The sequence below is a fragment of the Sylvia atricapilla genome, chromosome 16, assembly GCF_009819655.1.
Source record: "Sylvia atricapilla isolate bSylAtr1 chromosome 16, bSylAtr1.pri, whole genome shotgun sequence".
NCBI classification, from domain to species: domain Eukaryota; kingdom Metazoa; phylum Chordata; class Aves; order Passeriformes; family Sylviidae; genus Sylvia; species Sylvia atricapilla.
The window spans coordinates 7,274,462-7,302,387 of NC_089155.1; the positions used below are offsets into that span (position 1 = coordinate 7,274,462).

The 27,926-nt window shown below is 52.1% G+C and overlaps 2 protein-coding genes across 5 annotated transcripts; both read right to left on the reverse strand.

The window, feature by feature from the left end:
• Positions 1-394: 394 nt before the first annotated feature.
• Positions 395-8,868, reverse strand: MAPRE1 (microtubule associated protein RP/EB family member 1). 3 transcript variants are annotated; one of them, XM_066330716.1, is made up of 7 exons: positions 8,741-8,868; positions 7,980-8,103; positions 5,243-5,388; positions 3,925-3,952; positions 3,277-3,386; positions 2,437-2,589; positions 395-2,060 (listed from the first exon to the last, which is right to left on the reverse strand). In XM_066330716.1, the coding sequence occupies exons 2-7, from the start codon at positions 8,098-8,100 to the stop codon at positions 2,004-2,006; spliced, it is 615 nt and encodes a 204-aa protein (XP_066186813.1). In that variant the 5' UTR covers positions 8,101-8,103; positions 8,741-8,868; the 3' UTR covers positions 395-2,003. The 3 variants fall into 3 exon arrangements, with proteins under 3 accessions (XP_066186813.1, XP_066186811.1, XP_066186812.1); XM_066330714.1 differs by having other exon boundaries at positions 3,748-3,952; XM_066330715.1 differs by lacking the exon at positions 8,741-8,868 and adding an exon at positions 8,598-8,726 and having other exon boundaries at positions 3,748-3,952.
• A 659-nt stretch (positions 8,869-9,527) lies between these two features.
• On the reverse strand, positions 9,528-27,893 carry DNMT3B (DNA methyltransferase 3 beta). 2 transcript variants are annotated; one of them, XM_066330712.1, is made up of 19 exons: positions 27,638-27,893; positions 23,975-24,101; positions 23,204-23,307; positions 21,999-22,082; positions 21,303-21,491; positions 20,026-20,184; positions 19,169-19,276; positions 18,302-18,443; positions 17,857-17,985; positions 17,385-17,429; positions 16,968-17,047; positions 16,581-16,693; positions 16,028-16,211; positions 15,715-15,799; positions 15,014-15,159; positions 14,765-14,855; positions 14,399-14,547; positions 13,685-13,770; positions 9,528-12,536 (listed from the first exon to the last, which is right to left on the reverse strand). In XM_066330712.1, exons 1-19 carry the CDS (start codon positions 27,740-27,742, stop codon positions 12,395-12,397), a joined length of 2,268 nt encoding a protein of 755 aa, XP_066186809.1. In that variant the 5' UTR covers positions 27,743-27,893; the 3' UTR covers positions 9,528-12,394. The 2 variants fall into 2 exon arrangements, with proteins under 2 accessions (XP_066186809.1, XP_066186808.1); XM_066330711.1 differs by having other exon boundaries at positions 15,014-15,252.
• Positions 27,894-27,926: the final 33 nt, after the last annotated feature.

The window sequence follows — 27,926 nt, forward strand, 5'->3', positions numbered from 1 at the left end:
ACAGAAACAATTAACGTCTCATCTGTCTGTAACTCATAACCAGTGTTTTAGCAGTTTCAAAACATGTAAAACACATGTAAAGTCACATGACAACGTTCCTGTAACACATTCCTATTCCCACACCAAGAGGAGGAGGAGGAAGTCAACACCACACTCACATCCCATCGACTTGTGGGAGAGAAAACACAGAAAGAAAAAGAAAACCCAAAAAATAAAACAAACATTTATGCCAGCACACTCCAAACAAAGTTCCAAGACTACTGAGGTTAGCAATGCCTGGGGCTGAGGGATGGAAGCTGAAATTCCAGGTCCTGCAAGCTTCACCATGAAACTACCATGGGCTTCAGCCCTGCCTAATTGTATCTGAAAGCACGAGAGACTCCAGCAGACATGACACTCTTGAAATACAGAACTTTATTTAGAAACTGCTTAAAATAGAAAAACCCTGTCAAGAAAAATCCAAGTCAAATATGGTTTCTCAGTAAAATGGAGTTTTAGGGCAACAAAAGTCTAAAAGGCCACAAGAGAAATAGCACCACTGCAGTTTTAAACAATGGCTAGATACTTGCATTTTTGGCATTCACTGAATTTGGGTTTTTCTCTCAACTTCACAAAGATTCATGCACTACACAATTACCGTAAAATGCTCTCCTACACACATTTTAGGACAAGCTACCACCAGAAACAAATGAATACAAGCACAACAGGACCGATCAATCTCAGTAGTGAAGGGGGGTCAGAAGTCTTGCAGGATCTTGCCAAACACAACAGTAATGAGGGGCATGATAGCAAAAAAAGGACAGTTAAGGAAAGTATTTTAAATATTAATATTTAAGTTAGTCTCAGTACTGTATTTTCTGCAATAACATTAGCTCTGTTAGCCAGCATCTTTTAGTTTTTACCCCAGAAGACTACTGAACTGGCAAGTGTTATTACTAATATGCCCTGGTTCAAAGGGGAAAAAAAAAAAAAAGAAAGCAGACAGAAAAATATCATCCTCATGTGCTCAATTCACTTTCATTCAAAGCCAGTTGCACAGTGCAAGTCCTGTTACAACTATTGGGCATGTTCAGCATTCCTTGGGATGGGAAAGGGAAAACTGAGAGAACAGAAGGGATTCCAACAGAAAAGAAAATAACCAGAACAAATAAAAACAAGAGCCAGGAAGAAAAATCACTTCTGAAGGGCATTTTAGGCAGTAAGACTGTGTGCCCTTTGCTTTGTTTTGCTTTTCTTACAGAAAACACAGTACGTTTTGGCAAAGCCACAATGCCACAGAAAAAGGCTTCAGCACTCTTCAAGGTAACTTATGTGTCTCAGCTGTTCATACTCCCTCTAATCTTGTGACAGGCAACTTTAAGGCCCATTTCATCGAGAACTAATCACTTAGTAAGCAGCTTTACATAGGAATGGAGTTTTGTTTTAATTGCCCCTTTTGAGCACTTGCTGACACAGTGAGACTGCCACGCAAGGCCTCTCGGACAGCAGTGAATGGAGTTAAACAAACGTCTACCCCAATATGAAGCACATAAAATCTCCCATCACATTACTTCAATTTGGCATATGGAAGCATATTTTAAATACTCTTAAGGCATTTATTATAATTTCTGTTCTGCAATTTCACATTAACTCAATCTTTCTGTGAGTCAGTCTTTTAATTTCTCTACTGCACACCGCCTTAGATACAAAAAGAGTCTTCCCACAAACCAGTGTTTTACCAGCAAACCATTCTGCAACGAGTTCCAAATATTCAGCCTCTTGCTCCCTAAATATACCACCTCGATGTGAATACTGCTCTGCTACGGCGTGAGAAAGAGCTCCTAACTCAAACCCACTGTAAAAGTGAAACTTTCGCAAAGTGCACTTTAAGAAGAGGTACTTTTTGCTTATGAAAAGAAACCAGTGAGTCCTCTAAGAATAAAGTGGAGTATTTTACAGTTAAGCACATGATCTGGGGCAAAGAATTCTGATGTTGCTGCTCTGCTGGTACAGTATGTGGTCTGTTAATACTCTTCTTGTTCCTCCTGCGGTGCTCCTTCGTCAGGTATCACAAAGCCTTCCTGAAGGGGAAGAAAACAAGTGCTTTAATGAAAATCTGATGTCAAACCAGTTCCTGGCTACTGTGTAGGTACTTTTTTTCCCCCTCTTACTTCAGGTAAGACACCCTTAAGTCACTGTTTACAGTGTCAAGATGTATTACCAGAAGTATTTTCCTCATCTTTGATCTATTTGTTACATACTACTCATGAAAGGTCTACCTTGTTTGCAGTCTGGCTATAATTAAGTTAACTGATCCTTTATTACAGGAAAAAGAGAGGCCATAAACCTCACAGGGAAAAGAAATGGCAGAACTAGAAGGAGCCCTGGAAAACAAACCAGATTCCAATTACAAGGGCAGGAAGAACTCTGCAACCCAGTCTATAACAGATTACTTACATCTGTGGCATAAAGAATTTCCACAATCCTCTGCAACACTGGATCATTCTCCCCTTCGTTCTCCTGGCAGATCAATTCAATGTTCCTCAATTTGCCAAAGTAGAAGTCTCTCTCCTTCTCCAGATCTTCAACAGTAAGTTTCAATACGTTGATCTGCCAAGGGGCATCAATAATAATTATATCCACCAGAGACAGAATTCAGTAGGATCTATGCAAAAGGGGCATCCCAAAAGTTCTCAGAAGGGTCTTGACATGCAAAGCACTTCAGCAGTAACCAAGGTATGGGGGGAGGGGGGACTTAAGAGGAGGAAAAGGGCCATTTCTCCAATTTTACTATTACTGCTACAACAAACATCCAGTCCAACACACACAAATCCACTCGGAAAGACTAAAGGTTGATTCCACAAAATTGGTAAAAGCACTGACTGCCTGCAGTTAGCTCCCTCTGCTCACACATTCCTTCACAACAGCTCTCCTGCTGACAGCAGGTTCAGTTGTGCTGCACTCCGGATTTCAGTGAAGGAGCAGCTGCTCATAGCTCCGTTGGAATGCTGGGAGAGCTGCAACACAGCTGTGGGAATACTTACAAACCCTGCTATGTGTGACACAGCCCACACTGGGGTGAAATGTCTGGGCACTCGTGTGCTACAGGAGGGGTTTTGCTTCCATCAGGAGAGCAAGACCATTATAACAAAGGGTTCCAATTAAGTGATTCTAAATGAGCTGATTCAGATAGTTTTCTTCCATCTGCCACACCCAGACATTCTGTGGTACTGGAAAAATAAACCTGCACATAACTCTATCAAGCAGAGGTCAGTCACAGGGCTGTCCTGTACACACCTGCTCGATCAATCCTGCCGATTCATCGTCTCCTCCACCCTTTTTGCCCATCCCAGGCCCAGCCTTGGGACCTGCTGGGGTCCTCTGTGCAACAATGGGCCTCTGTGGGGCTGCAAGATCAATTCAGCAGTTAATAAAAATTCTACCTCCTATAGAGGTATTATCCCCCCTCCAAATAGGCTTAGGCACGAAAGAGTTGGAAGATATGTTCCTTCCTTAACTCCATGTAACATGTCCTTTCTTTTTGGCACACTTGGCACCAAACCTTGCCATTTTCTCTTTTATAGAAGACTACTGCTTCTGTAGCCTCTAGACACCTGAGTACTACAGCAGCCTCACCCTTTAAGCCTGGCACCTCTGAAACAAGATGCAAAATACTAGAATCCCATACACTGATTTTAAATAGCAACCCAGTCTTCATTTCCCCAGAGTTTTTCATGATCTAGATCATCTTTTAACTGTTTTCTCTACCTGCACTGCCAGTACCCAGAGATTTCCTGGTTTTGTTCACAACTGGAGGAACAAGGTTTGGTGCTATTGTGTCTTGGCCTTGTCGAGCAGCAACAGGATCATACTCCTTCCCGTCATAGTTTGCATCAAAAAATTTTTTAAACCACTGAACAAATTCAAAGTTGTCCTGAAACTTTCCTTTCACTAGTTTGTCCACAGGAATTATCTGAAGAGAAGGAAAAAGAAAAAAAAAAAAAAGCAGTCAGATTCATATTAAGGGTAAAGAACCTCTCTCTGTTTTCATATAAAATTTTAAAGTTAATGCACTTGAAAGATATGTAAATTTAATTCTTGTCCAGTCTAGGGAAAATCCCCCTTGACAACAACTATATCAAATAACAGGATTTCTGTAAATACTGGGATGAAAAACCAATCATGCATTGCCTTTGAGGGTCCAAATAATTTTAAATAATTCTGCAGCAAAGTTTCTGCTAGACCAAGTTTACAGATAAAACTTCTTCCTGCCCACATGATGCTGGCTCTGATGAATCTGAACTGATGAGCAACTCCAGAACTGCTACAAGAGCTAAACATCACTGTTATATCAGACCCCAGCTTCCCTGGGATGAGGTGTATAACTAAAGACCATGAAAAAGATGCAGCAACGAGTGAAGTTTTGTTTGTAGCAAATTTTTTTTATAAGGCATTTGGAAGTCAGGCTGGTTGTCCAGATGGGTTGTGTGGACAGACTGCACAAGCTACTGTCCCCAGGCAGAGACTGACTCTGTGTTGGAGCTGCCAGCCATGGAATGAGGTATCTTCTTAAAGAAGGAAAAAGCTTCAACCCTGGATATTCTGCATCCTACCAAACACACTGTCTGTAACTATTAACTGAATAAATCCCCCTTCCATCAGCAGAATTGGCATTCCATCTGTACAAGCTTTTTCACAATTTCATTTTCATGAGCTAAAAATCACTTATTTTAATATCTGGAGGCATTTAAAAGCCATGCAGATGTGGCACTTGGGGACATGGTTTAGCGGCAGGCTTGGCAATGCTGAGGGAACAGTTGGATTTGATGGTCTCAGAAAGATTTTACAGCCTTAACAATTATGTAATTCTATATACCTGTAAAGAGGAATTTGGAAACCTTAGGACAATCACGGCAGTGGGTTATGGGAACACACCTCCTACACAGATGGTTTAAATAGGAAGCTCAAGCAAACCTTATCTCATAGAAATTTCATTATTATTATTTTGTGACACAGAAGTTGCACAAAATTAAAAGGGTAACACTCATCTCATCGTTAAGAACTGGAAACCAGACCTTGGCTGGAGTAAAGCAAAATGTGTCCTAACTGATGTGAGAAGGCCAAGGCAAACCAAAACAAAAAGTTTTGAGATGTACAAACCAAAAATCAAACTCTGTTCCCAGATTTATTCAGTTTTAAATCTGAAAGTTCAGCCCATCTACATTAACATTAAAAGCAGTGAGTCAGTTATAGCCCAGCTTACTTTGTCAACACCCATTCGTTTAAAACCTGCTTGTAGAACCTTGAAGTTTTGAATGTACTCATGTTCCAATTTTGCTTGAAACTTCACTTTCTTGAGCGCTACAGAACCTGGGAAGAGCATGTCCATGAACTGACAGTATGCAGCACCTGCCAAAAGCAAAAGAACACAAATCCTGGGATGAATTAAGTCAGCTCAGCTCACTAACCTTCGTGAGTTTCTTTCCAGTCAGGTCAGCAAACTGACCTGACTCACTCCTCAGTCACACAAGCCCTTTAAAGGCAACAAAGGCAAGAAAACAGGAACCTTCAGTCTCTTTTTTTGGTGCAGCATGGCCATAAATAAGCTTAAAGGAGCTGGAGAATCAAACTTTTGGGCTCATGACTTGAACTCTTATGAATAAGAACAAAGCTGCCTCCATAATTCCAAGGGGAAAAGAAAATCTAATGAATAACCTGACTTTCCTTTCTTCATGGATATCAGTACAGATCTAATGTGTTACATGTGTCTAACAGGCATGTAATCTTCTCTTAGCAATATTAATAGAACTAAATCTGAGAAAGTATTATTCTAAAAATTGTATTTAACCATTATTGAAATCATAATACATTAACCTCCTACAAACAAAACCTATACACAATTCAAGGTGCTCTCCAAGATAAGAGGCTAATTAGGCTGAATTATATTTAAAGCAGCCTTAATCAAAGAACCAAAATAAGATAAGTGTTTCTTCTTATTAATTTAAATCCTTCATGTCCTTCAATTCAGCACTTGCTGTAGTAAGAGGAAAAGAAACTCAGTTCAGCCACAAAGAGTGGACAACCACCTCCATATCTGTAGACTATACACCCACAGGGAAAAAAATTTGTTTTAAACTAGATCCTCATTCTGCAGTGATGATACACAACCATTAAAAGCACAAGCAAAACATTCAGAGCATTATTTCTACACCAACATGAATGAATTAAGGAGTAATGAGAGCCCTAACCTAAACTATCCAACACAATAAGCTTTTGGGAGCTATCTGAAGGCCAAGAAGGAATATAGGAGAGCACTGCCCTCAGCTACTCTGTTCATCTCAACCACATCCTATAGATGTTCACTCTCCTATCAAGATACATTGCAGGCACTCCCACTTTCACCTGCTACCAGAAGACTGATGTCATCCACTGGTGCAAATTAAAAGTAAAATCAACAAACCAGCTCTTGCTGTTTGCTCTCCACTGTGTCTCAGTTCACTTGCTGCGGGACTCCAATCCCAATCCAAACACAGAGGACTTGCCAGACACCAGGGGTTCGCTCACTATTGGCAGTTGCAGCGATAAGTGTGATAAAAACAGAGGGATCACAGTGTAAGTCAAAGGGCAGTTTTTGTGCATTTATGCAACCTCAAACTGCTGCTGTCACTGCTCCCCTTGCCAAAGACAGCAAAACAAGCTTGGGAACTCCAGCTTCCACAGGACTATGATAGCAAAAGCCACTTGATCCCTGCCAAGGCACAAAGCATTATTGCTCACGCAGAAAAGGGACCTTACTCAGGACATACCACACCAACAGCTCTCAGTCTTTTCCCAAAAACACTGAGCTGGAATTCTGCAGAGGCAGTACTAATTATCCTCACTTCAACACAAAGCTCTCACAGCATTCAAGACTCACACCAATCCCATGCAAATCAACCCTGCACACGACAGGGCTTAACCTGCCTATCTGAAAGCAGACAGTGCTTATCACTTCCCTTCCTCATGTGTCATAGATCTTTAGTCCCCTCACCCTTACAGTTCTTGTCCATCATCTCACTAGAGAAAAGTCACTACAAATACCTGTCAAATGCCTGGTTTGAGTCCCTTGCTTCTCTGTAATCTTTGGGATTATTTCTTCCATGCACTCAGATGCAGTCTGTACTGACAGTCCAAAAACTCACTTTTAATTAATTCCTCCTTTTATTATACCTCCAATTTCCACATCTCTCCTTCCAGGAGCAACACATATCCTAAAGTCACTGTATGACCCACACTTCCACTTTTCATGGAGTGCCTGCTGTAATTATCCAAATTATCTTGTACCCAGGCTGCATTCTTAGCCTTGGGTTTTTTTCAGCTCTTATTCCACAGACTATTATCTTTTATTCGTTCTTACAAGTCTCCTCCTCCCACACACTCCTCCCTGCGATGACACTTGACTCCATTTCTGTACCACAGACACTTCCCCTTTCCTGCCTACAACTGTGCATGAGATTCAGCTGTGCTTAAGTCGGTTCAAGCCCAGGTAAGCTGAGCACAGACATGCTCCAGGACCAAGAGGAGTTGCAAAGTCCTCCAGATGACCCCACAAGTCACTGCTTCCCCTTCCTTGCACTCCAGTACTCTCCCAGAACAAATCACAACTGCTCTTGCTAGTTACACTTGTAAGACTTACTCTGTCCATGCACACTAAACATTTAATTCCTCATGGGAAAACACCCTCTTCCTCAGTCTTTTTTCACATTAACACCCATTTCTTGTAGCATCTATGTTGTAGTGAGTCATGAGAACATGCCTTTTCATTACACTGATGTTATTAACAACCACTTCAAAAACACTCTGACCATAACTGGATCGTAACACTGACCACGAATCTGTTCACACCAGGAACTAAGCCAGGAGCAGAGCTACAGCAGGGCAGCACAGAGGGTGCAGCTGCACCTCTACAGAACCAGTGTGCACATCCCACGTGGAACTGCCCTCGGGGTGAACCCCCTTACCTGAGCACAGCTGTTCAATCTTGGTCAGCGTCAGCTGCAGGGACTCATTGATCCACGCCAGCATGTCATGTCGGCTCAAGTTATCGCTGGTCACTGAAGTAGAATACACATTCACTGCCATTTTCTGAAAGACAGAACCAGAGGTGTGAGGGTCACAGACGCTGGGCTGCGGTGGAGCCGCTTCCTTTTGACCCTTCCCTCCCCATCAGCGAGTGAATCGCGACGCAACTGCGGGCTGCCAACAGCTGGGAGGACCCTCCCGCACCACGACTGCAAAGGGCTCGGCTTGGGGATTTCTGACGAAAAATGAGCACCGAAGCGCTCACGTGGGAACCGCTGAAAGGAATCCCGGCTGCGGCAAGTTACTCATCCCTCTCCCCCGCGCCACCGGGAAGGGCCGAAGCGCTTCCTGCCCGGCCACGGTATCTCCCCCGGGATCAATACCGAGCGGCCGGTCCCCGCCCAGCCCCGCCGGCACAAAGCGGAGCCGCCGGTGCAGCTGCCGCCGGGTAGGGCCGGCCGCGCTGCGGGCGGGGCACGGCCCGCGCTCCCCCCGCTGCTGCTCCTCACCACCCCCCGCCGGTCCCTCCGCCCCGCCACCCCCGGTCCCCGCCGCACCTCCGCCCGCCGAGGGGCGCGGCCCGGCCCTGCAGGCCTCGAGCCAGCCCCCTCACGGCGGCGGCGCCCCGGCGGGCCGCTCCTCGAGCCCGGGGCCCTCCCCGCTCCCGCCCGGCGGCCCCGCCGCGGCCCCGGCCCGGTACCTGCGCCGCGCTCTCCCCGTCGGCCCCGCGTTCAAACCGGCCCCGCCCGCCCTGACCGGGACCGCGTCACGCGCTCGCTGCGCGCCTGCGTCACGCGCACGTCACGGCCCGCGCGGGGAGCGTCGCGCGCCGGCACGGGGCGGGCAGCGGTTGTCAGGGGGCGGAGCGAGCTGCTGCGTTGCTATGGAGATGCAACGCCCACTCCGCCCGCGGCCTCGTCTGCCATTGGCCGAGCAGCTGGCCCCGCCCACACCGGGGTCCCGCGTGCCCGAGGGGTCGCGCAGGGCTCGAGCCTGAGGGTGCGATGAGGCCGCTCCGGGCGCGAGCATCGGGATGGCCCGACACCGATACCCGGCACAGCCATCGGCACGGCCCATCGGCACGGCCGGGCACCGATACCAGGCACAGCCATCGGCACGGCCCAATGGCACAGCCGGGCACTGAGCCCCGACACCGATACCCGGCACAGCCCATCGGCACTGCCCGGCACCGGGCCCAGGCACCGAGCCCCAGCACCGATACCCGGCACAGCCATCGGCACAGCCCAATGGCACAGCCCATCGGCACTGCCGGGCACCGACCCCTGGCACAGCCGAGCCCTGAACCCCCGGCACAGCCCGGCCCCGCACCCAGCGGCACAGCCTGGCACGGCTCCAACTCTCCTGGCACACCAGCACCTGCCACCTTGGTGTCACCTCAGCAGCAGCAGGAGAGGGCTTGGTTCCCTGGCTGTGCCCCCCCTCCCACTGTGAACCCCCTTTCTTTACCCAATAAGACTGTCCAGGCATACAGAAATACTCATTTTTAATCAGACATGATAAATGGTAAACTCGACATTTTTTTTTTCCCACATGGAAACCAGTGAAATCATGTGGACAAGGCAGAGTTGTGAGTTTCCATACTCCAGATACAAAAAATGTGAGAATGGTTTTAAAATGATACATTTCTCTTATTTTAAAAAGATTGTATAAAAACCCGCAACACGTTCAACATTAAAAATCCTTAACCTAAAAAAATAGCACCAGGGAGAGTTAGAAACCTTTAAAAAGTATAAAAAGGAATTTCTGAGATCCCCCTCCCTTAACAACATTTCATACTCATAATAAAAGGCAGCTCTTACAGGGAAAAACATTTCAAGGAAGACTTGTCTACTACAATTCTCATCAAGTGAGCTTAATGCCAAGACAATTCTCATTCCTCTTTTATCTTTGTTTACTTTCCCCAAGTCCTTTTTTTTTCCCTCATCTATTTGTTTTCCTTTTGATCAGATAGGAAAGGATGTGAGATCTGGAGTATATGAGATCGGGGATGCCAAGGAGTGGAGGGCACCGTGTTCGCCCAGTCTGGAAAAATCAAGCCCATCAGACCAGAGGATGGCCGTCACCCCGAGCCCCTGCACTGGATGGCTGCTGCCCTCAGGCCACACGCTGGGCTCCAAACACGGACTGCAAGGACCTGGGATGAGGAATTAGTGTTATGGCTGGGGTCCAGCTGCCCATAAGGATCACAGATTGGTGAGGAGTCCAAAAGCAGCTGGTGCAGTGCTGGCAATGCCAAAGCTTCCTAAACACCTCCAGCATGCACAGAACCCACACCCTGCCATTTTTCCAGTCATGGGGCTGGTGACAAGAGGGTGCTACATGTCCCCAAGCACTTGTCAAGCATTAGAGGGGCCAGCAGTGACATGGACCAGCCTGCTTGGCTTTCCTCAGAGTTTTCTTAACTAAGGCGTGTGGTTTGAACAAGTCACAGATAATGAACCCCCAAGGAGTTCTCTCTAACCTCGAGGTTAAAACAGGGAAAAAAAAGGCTTTTAAACTACCCAGGCTTCCCTTGCTTTCCATTCCCAAGCACAGCCTTGGATTGGAGACCAAGAGAAAATGGTCCTAAGAGCTGGGATGGAAAACTGCACACAAGGGTGGAAAAATGGAAGGCTGCTGTCCTCCACCACAAGGACAGGGGTGCCAGAGAGGTAGAAGGAGCTGGGAGAGGTCTTCCCAGTGATGCTGTACAGCACCTTGCAAGAGAACAAGGCAGCCTGGCATTGAGTGGGTGGAGGGTTAGCCCATGGTTTGAACCTGAATAATTTTGAGAAGGTGTCCAAGGGCTCTTCCAGAGCCAGGTGACAGGTGAACAGCAGAGGTAGGGGAAGACAGAGGGACCAAGGGGAGAGTCGTTCAGTGCATTGAAATGTGCATTGGAATTCAGAATCCCCAGAGATGCCTGCTGGAACAGTAGCCCAGTGGTTACAGAAAACCTGGTGGAAATGGACACAGGCACCTGCACCTTCACGGTGGCCACAGGCTCCGCGTGCCCAGGACTTCATGAACAGCATGATAATCACTCTGGCAAAGCTGGGGAGTAGAGGAAGGCAAAATAAAAGTGAGCACAGTGGTGGCAGAGCTCCCAGTTTGGGGATACAGCCCCAGGAGCCCCCAGGGCACTGCCAGGCAGGGGCTGGGCAAATAATTCCACCTCTGTGCATAGGGATGCACAGGGGAGGACAGGTACAGCCCCTGCCTGCAGACCCCCAAGACCCCCCAGAAGTGGCAGTGCTTTCCTGCCTCACTGTCCCATTTCCTGTGCACTGCATGAGGTGGGCACAGGCAAGAGCAGTGATGCACTCCTGGACCCTGCACTCCAGGAGGGTTGGGTGGGGTTTTCCCTGGAAGGAATGCCCTGCCATCACTACTTGGGCTCATGACATCCTACATGACATTAGGGGTGCTGAGATTGGAGGGTGCCATTGACCACTACACTGTCCTTCCTGCTGACATACCACATTCATTTGGGAAATGGATGCTCCAAGAACATTTTCCTTTACAGACCCTGGAGCCCAAATCCTCTCTGCTCCAGTTACTATGTAAGCTTTCAAATCATTCAGCAGGATTTTAAAATGCAAGGAAAGGTTTTAGATGCTTTAAAAAGGAAGTAGTGAATATTTGTAAACTACAACCAAACATATAAAACAATATTTCTTTAGTTCTAGCTAGAAAAGTAATTCTATCACCTCACAGTTCAGTTTCAGCTACATTCAGGTCTAGGAATCTCCACATTCTTATGTAATGCCTTAAAGCAGCAATAAACATGAAAACAACAAAATTAAAATTTATAAAAAAAATAAAAACAAAAAAAGATTTGGTTTCTGTATGATCCTGTGTTCAGTGTGTAACCTAAGCAGGGTCCCTTATACCTGCTGCTATAGTTTGGGGTTTTTTTGGCAGTTACTTCAAGAGGTTTCGTTTGTTTAGGAAAAGCACCAATTCACTGTAGTTCAGGTTTGCCTGCAGCTCCCCGGCAGCTGCCCTGCACACTGGCTGCTCAGCAAGTGGTGACTTCCCTGCTCCAGGCTAAACCGGAATAGTTAATGCTCCGGAGGATGAGACTCATCAGTGATGCATAGAGCTTCGTGTGCTGGGTAATTAAAGCTTCGTCCATCATTTCCTACTATCACAGCTAGTCCCTTGAAAGAAGTTACCCTGCCGGGTTCTTTGGTTACAGACATTCCTTGGCTCTCCCAGCAGGGCCAGGGCCAGGCTGCCGTCCCGCGGCACGTGGCCGGGGAGGGACGGGGCCCTGGCAGTCCGGTGGCCGTGCCCGTCCCTCTCCCGCCACAGCAGCGGTGCTGTGCATCTTTACCAGAGAGACGAGGGACTATTCACAGGCAAAGTAATCCTTGAGTGGGGAGAAGAGGTGCCGGATGACAGGGACGTTCCACGATCCCCCCAGCAGCTTCTTGCGAGTCCCGCGGCTGATGTTGGAGACCTCCGTGTAGGGGAGGGGGAAGCCAAAGATCCTGTGGAGCAGAGGAAGGAGAGGGTAGGTGAGGCAGAGCAGGAGCAGGAATCCCTTTCCCTGGGCAGCACCGCTCCCAGGCCACCCAAAGACAATGAGCATCGGGAGTCTCCTATGGGGAGGGGATTCAGCTCTCCAGCATAACTGGAGCCACACGTGATCTGAGCATTCTGGATGGCACCAGGCCATGGCTTCCCACCATCCCCAGTGCCCTCCACCTTGCAGGATTTCCTGGCAAGGCTCCTGTGCCTTCACTCCTGCCTCTGCTCAGCAGCACCTCTGCAAGCATTGCCTCAGGGCTACTCCATGGAGATAGGACTGAGTGGCTCTGGGTAGCTCTGAGTCATGGGCTGGGCACTTCCCGTACAATCAGATGAAAGTCCAAGAGCCATTTCTCATGACAAAGGCTTTGAATTGTTATTTTACTTTCAAATGCCTTTAGCTCAGTGTTAACTCCAACAAATACTGGCAATTTAAATATAAGCAAGCAAAACTATTTAACCTGCAGTCTTGTGCTTACTGGCCAGAAGCATCCACTGTGCAAAACCTTCAGTTACTTGGTGTGCAGGACTACTTGTAATTGGATTTGTCTGCTTCTGTTGTGTTTTGCCATGAATTCAGGGTGCTATGGGGTGTGAAGTGTGGAGCAGGGTACACCCATGCTTTGTCACAGCAGCTGCAGGCTCTAGCGTGAGCTCCCCCACACCACCCACCACAGCCACAGTGGCCACTCAGTTCCCCTCCATAAACCCACAACCATGGCACTGACCAGGGCAGAGGGCTGCCATACAGCACCCCACATCAGTCTGAACCTTACCCCACAGCCAGTCCACAAGTGCACCCCCAGCCGGACCCACCACACAGCATCCTGAGCAAGCCCCATCATTCTTCCCTCCAAAACTTTCAGGACCAGGGCAGGGGATGCTGCTACACTTGTCCCCCGCAGTCTCATCACTGCTTATTAGTAAGTGCATTAATTATCATGAGCATATCACTGCAGGGAAGCTACCTCATGCAGGAGCTGTGGCTCCTCACTCCTAGGAGCTGGGCTTAGAGCCAGGGAGACAAAAAAACCTACATGAATGGGCAGTACAAAACAAACCAAAACTACCATGAGAGATCCAAGAGGACAGCAGACTGATTGATTACCTGTCCATCCCAGGGAGGTTGCCCCAGAAGTAACGAGCTCGGTGGGCAGCTGATATCTTGATTGCATCAATCATAACTGGGTTACACTGGGGGTAAAAAAGAGGGGAAATAAGAGGAAATGTTGGCTTAATTCTCTCTTTCATGGACAGCCCTTCGCACTGCACTGCAGGGACTTAAAAGTCTTCACCAAATCCTCAAAATTATGTAGCTCCCACAAACCCTGTTTCACACCAGAGAATGTCCTGGGTGGCCACAGGTCATGGCCATGGCCAGCAGCTGCTGACCATCACAGAGTGCACAGTGCTGGTCCCCATGGATCAGGACTGTCAGCCTTCAATGGTGATTTTACACCAGTGGTCCCTGCTGACCCACAACCCATTCTGGCTACCACAGAGTTAAAACTCCTTCCCAGGCCCTCCCAACTCCCCCTCTCCCTAGAAATAACAGGCATTGCTGGGAACAGATGCTTTCTGCAAGGCTGGCAAAACCCCTCCCCCAGAGGACTAGTGCTTGGGTTTCACCTGATGAAAGCCAGAGGAGAGGATCCTGAGCCAAGACTAAACTTGATTCCTCGGCATGTGCACCGGGGCAGGGGGTTTTCCAGCATCAGGGCCACAGAAACCATAACCAGACCCTCACACCCGGCACACCCTGCACAGCCCAGCAAATGTCACCTGCTCCAACGCCTTTCCCACAGCTGTCAGCAATCCCTACCTCCAGAAACCGGGAAATGTCCCTCTTGTCGTTGATCCTCATGGCCACCACATTCTCAAACATCCAGAAGAAGGGCCGCTCCTCGCCTGCCTTGGGACGAGCGTAGTTGAGCAGGTGGTAGAACTCGAAGAACAGCCTCCCAGTTCCTTCTGCAAGGAGAAAGACGAGCAGCAGGTTGGGACCAGCTGGGGCACAGGGTGTGGGGCTGGGGGGAACGGCTGCCCTCGCTGCCAAAATGGGTATGGAGACAGCCCATCACCAATACAGCCTGGGGCTGAACCTGTTCCCCAGGATATAACGTGGTTCCATGCCCCAGGAACCTCCCAAGTTATGCAGCCCAGCAGAGGCAAAGCAAAGCAGCCTTACCAAACAGTGCCTTCCTGGTTGGATTGACAAGGGAGACGTCGTCACAGGGGCTTCCACCGATCACCAGGTCAAAGGGACCCCACTCCTCAATCTACAGAGAACAGACAATCCAGGCCATTAGGAGATGGCACAGAAATGGGTCTCTCCTCCCCGGTGGGGCAGGGCATAAGCTTGTCCCAGAGTTGGTAGGGTGACAGCCATGTCCTCATGGTGCCATGCCCCTCAGGCTCCCACAGAAGCAGAGCTCACATTTCTCTTGGTTATGTTCCTGACGTCGTGCACGTAGGTGATGTTGCCCTCGGGCCGCATGGTGCTGGCAGCGATGGGGTTCTCGCAGATCTCTGAGGCAATGTACTTCTCCACTTGGATGCCCAAGTCCTTCAGCACCGTGTACCCTGCCAACGGACAGAGGTCTGAGGTGGCACTGCTCTCTTTAGCCTCCAAGTCTCCTTCGTCAGCACCGCTCGACGTGGCTGCTCCTGGATTTCCTAGGTGGGTGTAGTCAAACAGCACTTCAGGGTGAGTAAACTTTTATTTGACCTCTTCCTGCAGGCAGGTTTGCTCCCAGAAAGCAGAATGCCAGAGCTGAGTGAACTGAGCCAAACCAGTTGCCCTTAGGCACTTCACAGGTTACTGGTATCTCCACAACTCTGGCTTCTCAGGGAACCAGCTACTCCAGATCACACTCAGGAACACCTCTGTGAAGTGCCCACACATGTCCACCCTTCCATCCCTCACCTTTCCATGCCCTCCCTCTACCCCTCCCTTCCTCCACAGCCCTGTCCAGCCGGAAAGGGAGACTCTGCCCTCATCCCTCCTCTGATAGGGATCTCCCTGCTTTCACCCCTCCTTCCCACCAGGATTTTAAGAGACAGGTTTGAGCCCTGGAATGATTCATCCCCAATGGCCACTGTCAAGAGCTGCCCAACAGTGCTTCCCTACTGCCTCACCTGTTGCCACCCCATCGAACAACGAGAGCACTCGAATTGGTCTCCTCTTGGCTGGGGGAACTGTTGGGTAGATTTTGGGTGCAGCCTGCAATGGAGACAGCCATGAAGCCCCAGCCCTGGCAGTGCTGCATTGTCCAATAAGGCTCTGAATGCAGCACCTCCACCTTCAGGAGAGCATCTGTGGGACCAAGAGCCTGGCACCCTTGGAAAGGGTGGATGAACAAGACCACGGCAGAGGGAAGAGGAAGTCCAGGTTTTGCTCGCCCTCTTCCCCACATCCCAGCACAATGGGCTCCCTGCCCACAGCCCTTACATATTCCTGTCCCTTGTCACTCGTGAAGAAGTCCTGCAGGCGAGTGTTCCAGTCCTGCCGGCGCTGCAGCACGCCGTGGTTCTGCTGGGGCTGGCACATGTAGCAGTTCCAAGGCTCCTGCTCTTTCACTCTGCCTGACGTCCCTCGTCCCACCAGCACATCCAGACACTCCACACAGAAGCACCTGCCCAAACCACAACAGCTTGTGCTTATCACCTCAGCAACCCTTTTGGGTCACCCCAGCTTCTCCTGGAGTCTTCCCTGCCATGCACCCGAGTCCCCACCATTTTTCCAGGCAGTATCCTGGTTTTTAGGGATGTTAACACCAGCTGGTGACCAAGGCATGGGTAAGTCTCCTGCCAACCTCCATAGGGTTTATTCAGGTGATACTTGGCTCAGTAAGGGCAGGTAGGCTGTGTTGGGATATGCTGCATGCCAGCCAACTCGGGAGAAGCCCAGCCCCTGCCCAGGCTCATGGAGGAACCCCGATTCCTGCAGGTCCCTGGGAATGGTGCCAGGCCCCCAGCCCCAGGAGCAGAGACATGGGGCTCACCTGCAGCAGCTGGTGTTGCTGCAGAGCAGCAGCTCCTTGCCTGCGCAGCAGACACTACAGTAGGACTGGTACCCATCTTCGTCATACATGTAGAAGTACTCCAGGAATCTATCCTAGCAAAAGGACATCCAGGAGCAGAGAAGGACAGAGGATCAGGAGCCATGCTCAGAGGATGGAGAACACAGATTTGCACCATTCCCAGTACACAATGAGAGCTCAGAGATGCACATCTTTGGTGTTTCAGGTGGTGAGAACATGCTGATGGACAGCCCCATGGGGGACACAGCACAGCCAGGACCTGCCACAGCCTGCCAGGGGCACTGGCTGGACCCCAGCCCCATCCTCTGACCCCAGGCTCCCACTCAGCCCCAGCACAGCAGCACTTACCCTGCACGTCTGGCAGAGGCCCCCCTTGAAGAGTGGGTGGAAGGTGGCCGGGTTCCTCCTCCCGCAGGACAAACAGCTGTCTGTGGGACAGAGAGCAGCGCTCACCAAGGGCAGGGAGCACCCAGGGCAGGGACCCTTACACCCCACCACAGGCTGCAGAGGCTGGAGCCTCCCCATGGAGCAGTATCTGGATAAAGCCTGCCCTCAGAACTGCATCCAAATGGGGTCTGCCCTTGAAACCACCCCTGGACACAGCTGTGGCTCCCCATGAAGGATCCACACAGCACCCTGTCCCCCTCAGCACTCACAGCACGCTCCCCACTCCTACATGGTGTAGTTGAAAAGGCACCCACGACCTTTGCTGAGCACCCCCAGCACCTCACACCCCTTCCAAGGAGAGACAGGGCCAGCGTTTACCTTCCAGCTTCCCGCTGTGGTTCGTAACTTCGGAAACCATTTGCTCTTTATAAAATTGAGAAGAAGAAAATTAGAAAAAAAATATTTATTATTCCTTATGCAATGAACTCTAAATGCACTCTGCTAACAGGTGCCTTATTTCTCACATTAGAACTACTCCAGCTTTGCTGAGAGATTTTGGTGCAAAACCCACATCCTTTCACTGATGGAGATATGAGAGCTCAGCATAGCAGCACATGGTCATGCTCTAAACTGAGCCACTAGTGGAGCCCAGCCCATGTCTTGCAGTTGGGTTTGCTGGCTTCTTGTAAGGCACAAGTCAGCACCACTAGACCACGAAAAGCTTTCACCTTCAGAAACCTGGCTCATGGTCCCTGGGAAGAGCCAAGGTCTTTTCCAGAATGGTTCCCCAGTGCTCTCAGGGTGCACGGCCCAGGCCAAGGCACTCCCCAGAGCTCTCTCTGTTCATTACCTCGGGTCTGGTCCTCTTCCACACGCTGCTCCTTGCTGTTGTTGCAGAGGTAGGTCTTCAGCCTCTTTGTGGGGGGACATTGTTCAAGGGACACCACCTCCTCTGTCCCATTCTTCAGCATCCCATTCTCTGCAAGGAAAAGGAACTTCCTTAAGGATGAGACTCCAGCCTCAGGACTGTCCCACGGCAGCTCCTGCAAAGCCCTACCAGGTCTCACCCCAGCCACAGCAGGACCCTTCCTGGCCAACCCACATGGCACAAGACTCTGACAGGTCCAATTTCTGTGGGGCTTGGAGGATATTCTGCTCCAGCTTTTTGCAATGCCACTGAGGGTTTCAAGTGATAAGCCCCAGGATGACGTTGGGACTGGACGGGTATGGCCACAGCACAGGGTGAGGAGGCTCAGCCAGGGCCAGCCCCCCACCAGCCCATGCCACCACCTCACCTGAGCCTTTGGGTGGCCGCAGTCCCTTGAGCCCCAGGGGTTTGAATCCAGTGATTGCCCAATCGATCATGGGCTTTAGCTGCTCCTCCAGTGACTCCTTGGGGCCAGTTGTAAATGTCTTCCCCGACCGGCTCCGAGCAACCTGATGAGGATGGGCAGCAGGGGACAGGGTGGTCTCTGTCAGGGGAGCAGCCACAGCCTGCCAGGACCACAGCCCCAGGCCCCCTCCCCACACACACACACACACACACACACACACAAATACACACATGGGGCTTGGTGGCCCCAGGACAGTGGCAGCTGATGGATTCCCGCTCTGGGTGTGCCCTTGGCCACACTCCGGTGTCACCATCCCTGCAATGAGCCCATCTGTCCTCCACCAGCCCCAGTGGAGCCAGAAGCAGTGACAGCCCAGCCACAGCTCTTGCCCAGATTCTGCTCCCCGGCAAGAGGCAGGAAGAAAAGGCAGAAGTGGTGCCTGTGGGTCTGCAGCCCCATATGCTGACATGTGATGCATCCCTTGGATGAGGACTGGATTCATGGGTGCTCAGCACCAGCCCCGACTTCAAAGGGCATCTGGCACTGACCTGGGACAGCTCTGGCCAGCCTGGCACCGCCCTGCTGCCATGATGCTGCCAGGTCCAGGCCCTCACAGGGAACCTGGCCTGGGGCTCTGGAGCAGTGAGACCCTAGAGCAGCAGTAGCTACCCCTAAACCCTCAGGGTAAGCAGAGTCTGGCCCCACAGCTGCACTTGGAAATAACCTCAGCAGTGAAAGGAGGGTTTTACTGTATCCCATCCCAGTGGCCCCCTAGTTCTCTGGTTCAGCTGGCAACTCCTCACCCACCCACCCACCCCTGGTGGTTACCTCCAGGGCATGGTAAATGGCACGGCGGTAGGACACCAGCTTGTTGAACGTGGAGGAATTGAAATGCTGCCTAAAGGCCATCAATCCCACCAGCTTGTCTGCAGAAACCTGGGAGAGAGCACAAAGATCTCTCCTGTGAGATGGGAATGCCTTGCTTGGCCATATCCCCCCAGCACTGTGTAGTCCCCAGCTCCAGCACTGTGGCCACACAAGGAAGCCCAGTGGGAGCTCTGCCAAGAGCAGCAGCGTGACAAGGACGGGTGGGCTGCACCCTCTGCTGGCACTGCTGGCGTGACACCAGCACAGCACTTCCTCCTGCCTGCAGCATGGGAGGGGCTGGATATCCTCACTGGATGTCAGGAAAAGGGTCATGGTTGGACACTAGAACAGGCTCCCCAGGGAAGTGGTCATGGCACGAGCCTGATAGAGCTCAAGGAGCGTTTGGATGACACTTTTGGGCATATGTGGGGATTTTAGCGTTGTCCTGTGCAGGGAAGGAGTATGACTCGAAGATCCTTGTGGGACCCTTTCAACTCAGGATACTCTGATTCTGTGAGGGTGATGGGGCTCTGAGGGGACATCCCTCTCCAGGCAGGGAATGACAGCGGAAGCTCTGGAGCATAGACAAAACCCTGTGAAGTGGCCAGGCAGATGTCCCTATGTCTGAATGCTATCACCAACCTACCAGGCATTAGTTACAGACACCAGAGCCATGAGAACCTGCCAGGACCTGTCTATGCTTAACACTGGGAGAGGAGGCCTGGGAGGCTGGAGGAACACACACACTGCACAGCCTCCCTCAGGAGTGGGGCAGAAATGTGCAGGGAAGGGTGTTTTGGGCTGGGCAGCAGGCTTACCTCGGAGAACTTCCCGTCTCCAAACCACTGCACCCACCGCATGCCCGAGACTGCCTGGCGCTTGGCTGTGACTCTGTGGGACACAACGATCGCAGGCCACCAGGAAAAACCTTTGATCTTTCCCCAGACGAGCTCTCCAATTCCAAATTCCTTCCCATCCTGAAAGCACAACACAACAGATCAACCAAAAGTACAAATTCCCCATTTTGTCTGGGCAGCTGCCCTGGAGCACAGGGGACAGCTTTGGTTTGTCTCATGTGTGTCACGCGTGTGGAACCTCTGCGCAGTGATCTACAAAAACTGCAACCCCTCCCTCAAGCACAGGGCCAAGCCATTCTGCCCCAGCAGCACTGGATCCCAGCCCTGATCCACACTGAAGCTTGGTGGGGAGGCCTGTGTGTGCCAGTCCCATGCTGAGCCCGTGCCTGGCACATGGCATGGTGCATGCTCCATCCTGCACAGCCCACCTGGCACCAGGCCCTGTGCATGTCCACTCCTGCCTGCCCCCCCAGGATCTCTGCAAACATGGGGAAGCCTTGCACCAAGGTTGTTCCCTGGCTGCCCTTAGCAGATGAGGCTTCTCCTTGGCACAGAGCAGCCCCTTCACAGGGCTCACAGCTCAGCCTGTGTTGTGTGGCTGCACCCCAGGGAGAGGACACCCACCCCTCCTCCTCTTGCTCCTAATGGGGAGAGCAGGAAATATGGCCGAGCAAAAACCGAGAGGAAAAAGAAGGGCCAAGAATTTTGGAGTGACCTGTTGCAGGTCATGCTGGGTGCTGTGCGCAGCAAGGCACCTCACACGGAGCAAAGTCACCTCTCTGCCTGCAGAGACCTCCTTCCCAGCTTTATTCGGCAATTAGGTACTTAATTATGCAGCAAGATGCAATTGCCCAATTCCTGCAAGTCTGGGGCCCTGCCCTGTGGCCTGCAGGCACTGAATCTTGCTCTGCAGCCCCAGCAGCTTCAGTTCTCTCCAGCATCCCCAACAGAAATGTTTTCTGCACATGCAACTGCCTGTCTCAGCAGGGCACGGCACACACCATATGCATGTGTGTCTCGGGGGGCCCACGTGTGGCAGCCTGGTGGGGCTGGTCCCCAAAGCATCCAAGCCTGATAGATGGAGACAGCCCAGCACCATCATACCCCAGGCATGCAGGGAAGGGTGGGCAGGAGAAACAGGACCGAGGTTTCCAGTTTGTTCTGGGACAAGTCACACCTCGGTTCATCCTTGCCCCACACTTTGCTGGGTGCAGGGGCAGAGTTCAGCCCCTCCGTACCTGGTATTCCAGCGCCATGCCCATGTCTCTGCTCTCTGACTCCTCTGCCCCCAGCTCAGCTGAGCCGTTCTGCCCCTCCTGGGAGCTGCTACCAGACAGTGTGCTGCTGCTCTGGGATGAGTCCTGGGAGTCCTCCTCTGTCAGGTCGATGGTCAGGGGTGTGGACATTGCTGAGCGACGCCTGGAGCTCTGCATGGCGGAGGGAGAAGAGTGTGAGTGCAGCAGGGAGAGGGACAGGGGAACAGAGACCTGCCCCACATCACCCCTCATTCCCCACATCACACCCAGCCCTGTGCCATGCCCCAGCCCTGCAGTCGGGATCGGAGAGGGGGAGCCAGAGACTGAGGGCACCACTGCAGCCATGAATTGAGAGGAGAGCCCTTAACAGGGTGTCTGCAGGAGAACTACTCTGCTTTTACTGCCAGACCCAGTGCAAATGGTGCACCACTGCCCCCTCCCATTTTCCTTTTCCAAATCCACCCCAGGGTGCTCAACACACTCAGTTCATAGCAGAGGCTAGAAACAGCAAATAAACACACACCCCTCAAAGGGGAAACTGAGGCACAGGGAGGCTGCACCGTCTCTGAAGACATTTCACCAGGGCACAGCAGTAGTGCAGGTCTCTGGATCCCCAGGGAAGCCCCAGAGAAGCCCCAGGGAGGCCCCAGGGAAGCCCTGGCCCTGCCAGACCCTCACCCGCACAGGAGTTGGCAGGTCCCTGAGAGTCTCCACACTGCGGGGTGGTTCTTTGATCCTCATCTCGTGCCGGGTCCGCCCTGCCTGGAACATAAGGCAGAGGGTGGGCTTCAGTCTGAGGGTGCTCTCCCACCCAGCACTGCCCCAGGGCTGCACCTGCTACCGGAACAGAGGGTGCCATGGCATGGGTGCCCTCCTCACATGGGTACATGGACAGTCTGTGCCTCATGGGGCTGAGCACCACAGGCAATGCCTTGGGGAAGGTGAGAGGAATCAGACGGATGCTGGAGGCACCTTGTGCTGAGCCACTTTGGGCAACTTTCTGCTCCACAGCATCTCTGCAAAGCTCCACAGGAGCCCCACTGCAACCCACTGCACCCAGCATGACAGAGACAGCAGGGGCCACAGGTGGGAGGACTGGGATGCCACGAGAACAACAGGCCACAGCAAAGCACCATCCAGGCATGGACCCATTTACACACCCTGGATGCTCTCACACTCCCATGGGTGCTCTTTCCCACAGCCAGCCCTCCAGCAGCACCCAGGGCAGCCTCTCCCTGGTGGTCACTGTTAACAGTCCAGCTCGGACTTGTTTCCTGCACTCAGCATAACAGAGGTTCAAAATTAAATGAGGTTTTTGCAGTGAAGAGCCCCCAAACTAATCACAGTGGAAAAGCTGAATTTTCACCCGCTGGATTTATGGCTCTTTCTTTTGGAAGCAGCCTCATCTCAGGCAGATCTCCAAACTTGGGTTTTAATTACAACTCAAAACAATAAAGCCAGAAGGCAAAAATGCTTCCAGATCCTGGAGGGTTTGTCAACATAGTCAACAAAAGATGATGGGTGAAATTTGGGTCCAGGGGCACAGCAGCTAAAAGAAGCTCATCCCAACAGCAGGAGGCACAAGATGCTTCTGTGTATCAGTACAGTAAAGACTTTAAAAGAAAATATCAGCATAATTATTAGGCTGCTGCAACATGTAATGGGCATCACTGCATCCCACATCACCCCCTCCTATTGCTGTGGTATCATGAGAAGCAGGAATTTAAGAATTCAAATATTACACTGGTGAGTACTGCATCCGTCACTGGACTGTTCCTCTGGCACTGAGCACAAGAGAAGCCCAGAGGGAAAGAGATGAGGATCCTGGCACCAGATGCCCCACACAGACAGCCCCCCCAAAAGCATTCTAGGTGTTCACTTACCCTCTGCACTGAGGCCAGATCAAGTGGCCAGGCCAGGTCCTCCTTGGAGAGGTCTCCATTGCTCTTCTTCTTTTTCACAGGCAGCAGCCCCAGGCCCCTGGAATCTGGGAGAAACAGAGCAGCCTCAGGCTCTACGAGCTCACTTGGCTTGTAGAAATGTCCCTGCATACTCCAGCTTCCCACTACTCCCAGAGCACATCACGATTTGGAGACACCAAAACCTCATCTCGGAGAAACGTGGCTGAGAGCAGAGACAAGTGGTGTCCCCAGGGTTCCCCATTGTGGAACCACAGCCCCAGATCACCCACCTGTCCCTAAAACTGTGAGGGATTAGCAGCAAGCATGGAGAGATTCTTATCTACTCTTTTGTTCCTGAAAGCTCAGAGGCACAAGGAGGCCACATGCCAGCTCTTCAGTGCTAGTCACCATGTCATTTAAGGCAAGAGGTGGGATTTGGGAACCCTGACTGGACAATCCCAGGAGCAGCGATGTAGCCCCTCAGGTCATTGGCACCCTGTAGGCTGGAGTGGAGGATCCCCTGCTCTCCTCACTCCATGGGGGTTAAATTATCAAGGGGCAGAGCCAGCATGTCATCTCCACAACCATACCATGGCCTGGATCACAGAAATCCAGTGAGGTCATGGAGAGACTCTGGCCACAGTCACAACGCTTTATCCCCCAGCAAGGCCCTGGGACAGAGGCTGTGACATTCCCAACCCTGTGCATCCTTGCACATCCTGGGAGCACTGAGCTCAGCATGGCAATCCTCACCTGGAGTGCTGGGGTTCCCATTTCTCTCCAGTACAACGCCAGGTGCATTGTCCCCATTGACGAGAATCAGCTTTGCCCTACAGTCCGCCTCATCCTGCCCGTGGCTCTTCTCCTTTTTCATGGTCTCCTGTAGAAGCCGCAATGGAAAGGATTTTTAGCTGTGCAAGGAAGCCCCAGGGAGGGCAAAGCAGACAGAGTGAGGTCCGTGAGCCAGCTTTAACTTCAAGCCCTTACCAGAGGGATTAATCTAGAGGTCCTGGGAAATAAGGCCACTTGCACATAGCCTCCACATAAACGTGGTGGCCCTAAAGATCAACCAGCTCCATCTAAAAGAGGTCCCAGATGCAACCCACTTATCCTTAGAGAACACCAGGTTTTCCCCCAACATCTGTACGCTGGCTTGGAGCTGCCGAGCCCCAGCTCACTCCAACACACCCTGTCTGGAGGAGAGTTGCACTCCAGCAGCCACCCTGTAGAAACCAGGGGACAGCCCAGCCCTGGGGACAGCCCAGCCCTGGGGACAGCCCAGCCCTGGAGCACCGGCCTCCCCCAGAGGTGGGTGGGCTGTTCCCTCAGCAGCAGGACAGGCAGGCAGCCCGCCATGGGGGGCAAAGTCCTGGAGCCTCCATTAAACTCTCCCGGAGGGTAAAAACTCCTCCTGCCTCGCTCTTGGCCTCAGCTCCCCCACCCGGGGTGAAGGGGCAGAGCAGGGGGCAGTGCCACAGCACCCCAGCACCCCTGCCCTGGCATCCCCCTGCAGGGCTGGGGCTCGCCTTGCTCACTGCCTTTCCCTTGGGTGCCCTCCCTGGCTCCTGTTTCCTGAAGTGGAAGCTCCCAGCTCTCCCAGGTGCCATGAGCTATGCTGCCTCACTGCCGGGCTATGGGTCTGTGCTGCAACTTGCCTCTTCAGCAGCACAGTCATTTTAGCAGCACGCAACTCAAGAGCTGAGGAGCTCGCAGGGCTTTGCCCACCTACAGCCCTGTTAGGAAGCCAAAGCAACACCCCCTTCAGCCCCAGGGAGACCCCAGCTCCAGCCCACCGCCCCTTCTGCATCACTCTCATTCTTCATCGCTTCCAACCACTGCCCTAACAATTGAGATTTCTGCTTTGAAATCATCTGTCAGCACCTCTGACAAACAAAGACCAGTTGGAGTCTGACGTTCTGGACGCAAAGGGCAGAGTTAAAAACCTGGTAACACTTAAACACAAAGGAAAACAGGTGTCCAGCGGCCACCTCCACAGGCAGAGACGCTGGTGCACATACTGCCTCCCCCTCGACAAAGGGAGGAGCAGAGGAACGGCACCAGACACTGCATAACCCCCCACAGCTGTGTGTGCAGAAATCCCTTTGCTGCAGCACATCTGCTCCCAGACCCGGCAAACAATTCCTGGGAGCTGCCCAGACTCGCCGCCTGCCCCCGGCCCAGTGGATGGTCCCACATGGCCCCAGATGCTCCAGGATGCAGCAATCCACCACGGCACAGCACAGCCAGGTCAGGGTCAGCTCCTCCTGACCTGCTCCCTGTCCGTAGCCCACAATGCTGCAGAGCAGCAGCAGCCTTGACTGGCAGCAATACTGCACCAAAACCAGCAAAACTTACTAAAAAATGTGAATCTCCCTTAGGAATCCCTACAGGGAGATGTCAGACATGCTGCTTTCCCAGCACGAGGGTGATCTGAACCAGAGGGTACAAGATGGAGCTGGGGAGATGAGGCAGGTAAGATTCAGGGAGGACAGAAGCAGGCAAGGATATCTCCCAGCCTTCCCAAACATCTGCACCCACAAAACTCCACTGGGACCCACAGATGACCTCTACATTCACTCCTTTGTCAGCAACCTGAGTCCAGGAAGTTCAAACTTGCACTTCAAAATGGCTTTTCCTTTCTCAGCCCCAGGACTGCCTCACACCCAGCACACCAGGCAAGGGGGTCCTGTCAGCCTAGCACTGGGAGGTGAAGGGCTAAGGTGACACGGTGGCCAGGTCTCCCCAGGGACACAGCCAGGACTGAACACTTGATGCCCCAAGCTCAGCTTTGCCACATGCTTATGGAACCCCTACATGGCCTTTATTCCATTTATAAAGAGAGGAAAAAAAAGGATTATCCTTTTGGAAAGAACTGCTCGCTGGCAGAGCAGAGACGCACAGGTTACAGCTCTGTGGGTCCATGGCACGAGCCACAGGCTCTGTCGTGAGCACAGACACGTCAGCTCCTGCTTGGTCTGTGCCCTTTTCCAGCTGCACTGCCCAGGATCACTCGAGGACATCCCGTCACCATCCTCTGACGGGAAAGGGAACAGCATACTGTGGCACAAACTGCTCATTAAAAGTCCCTTTCCCAAAATCCTAAATCTACACAGCGATTTCAATTCCCATCCCTTCTCCTGCTGTTTGCACCAAGTGCTGAAGCCACACGAGCCCACCCTGCTGCCCACTGACCACCAAGGGTCCCCAGAGGAGCCACAGCCTTGCAGCTCACCCCCTCCTGCTGCTTGGGAGGAAAGCTTGGTTCTTTGTCCTCACCTCCCCTCACAGAAACACACCGACATGTGCACTCAGGGCATTAATAATAAGAAACAGAGCACTGTCCTCACATGTGCTGGCTCACGGGAGACCAACCCTGCAGTGTTTTTGCATTGCCCAGCACCGTGCAAACACACAGAGTGCTCCACAGCCATGCACTCCGGACAGGAATCCATGAGGAGGCAAATAATGCAGAATTCCAACTCCACTGCCGAAAGCTCCCCAAGAGCCCGGCACCACCAGCAGCCCCAGCACTGTCTGGTGACCAGGACGTGCCCTGCAGCCAAATCCCACCGTGAAGACAATGAACCCGCTGACTCCACAGCCCGCCCTTGTTTTGCAATACCAATTTCTTTAAGATTTGCCAAACTGGTTAAAGACCATGCCACAGATTAACTGCTTAGAGAGAATTTTGGTCCCTGCCTGGCCACAGCTGCTGGCTACTCTGGAATGGGCAGAGCAGGCAGAGTGGGCAGGATGGCTGGGCTGACCTGGCAGAGAGGGCAGGGTGGACAAGGCTCACCTGGCCGGGCCATGCTCTGGACCAGACCCCTGCCCCTGCTCTTGGGGCTGCTCCTCCAGCCTGGCCCAGGCTGGTTTCAGTTTTCCTTACCAGGAAAACAGGCAGCCGTGTTATCAGGTGCATGTCCCCAGGAGGTGGGGAGGTTTCGGACTTTGCCTCCAGACAGGGGCATGCATATCAAAAGGCTGGAGGGAAGCTTTACCCATGGCTGGGATGGAGCCATAGCCCAAGCCCTGTTTGAATAACAAAAAGAAATAAAGAACCCTAATGGCCGGGCTGGCTCTGGGCTGTGGTGCACACTAATGGCCTTTAAGTCTCCCCAAAACGAACATTTCCCTCTAATCCCGGGAAGAAAGGAGTTGCTGGGCTGGCAGTTCCGTAAGAAAGGCGCCGATTTCGCAGATGTGCTCGTTGGGAAGGGCAGGGGGCGAAGGGCAGGCTCCCCCTGCCCGCTTCCTGTGCCTGGCCTCTCGGCTCTCCCGCTCCGGCACTTCCCTCCATTTCCCCCGGTTTCCTCCTGCCCCGCTCCGCTCCCCCCGCAGCCCTCGGCGCCCACCGCGGCTCTCCCCGCTGCCTCTCAGCAAAGCCGGGTTAAAGAAAAGAAACAAAACACAAACCGGCCCCTCCTCTCCCAGCGCAGACCAGGCTGGAGACGTCTCCCGGACAGCCACCATCCCCGCCAACCGCTGCTCCAGCTGCTCCGGGCTCTTTACCATGTTCATCCCGGTGGGATCCCGCCGGGCAGAGCCCCCCGGCGTGGGGCAGGGGCTGCCGGCGGCCGGGAGCCGGGGGCTGTGGGCAGGGCTGGAGGCTTTGGGGGCTCTGGGGGCTCCGGCACACAGGTGAGTCTCGCTCAGCGGCGGAGAGTCTTCTGTCCAGAGTCGTCACCGCTTCATTCTCCCCCTG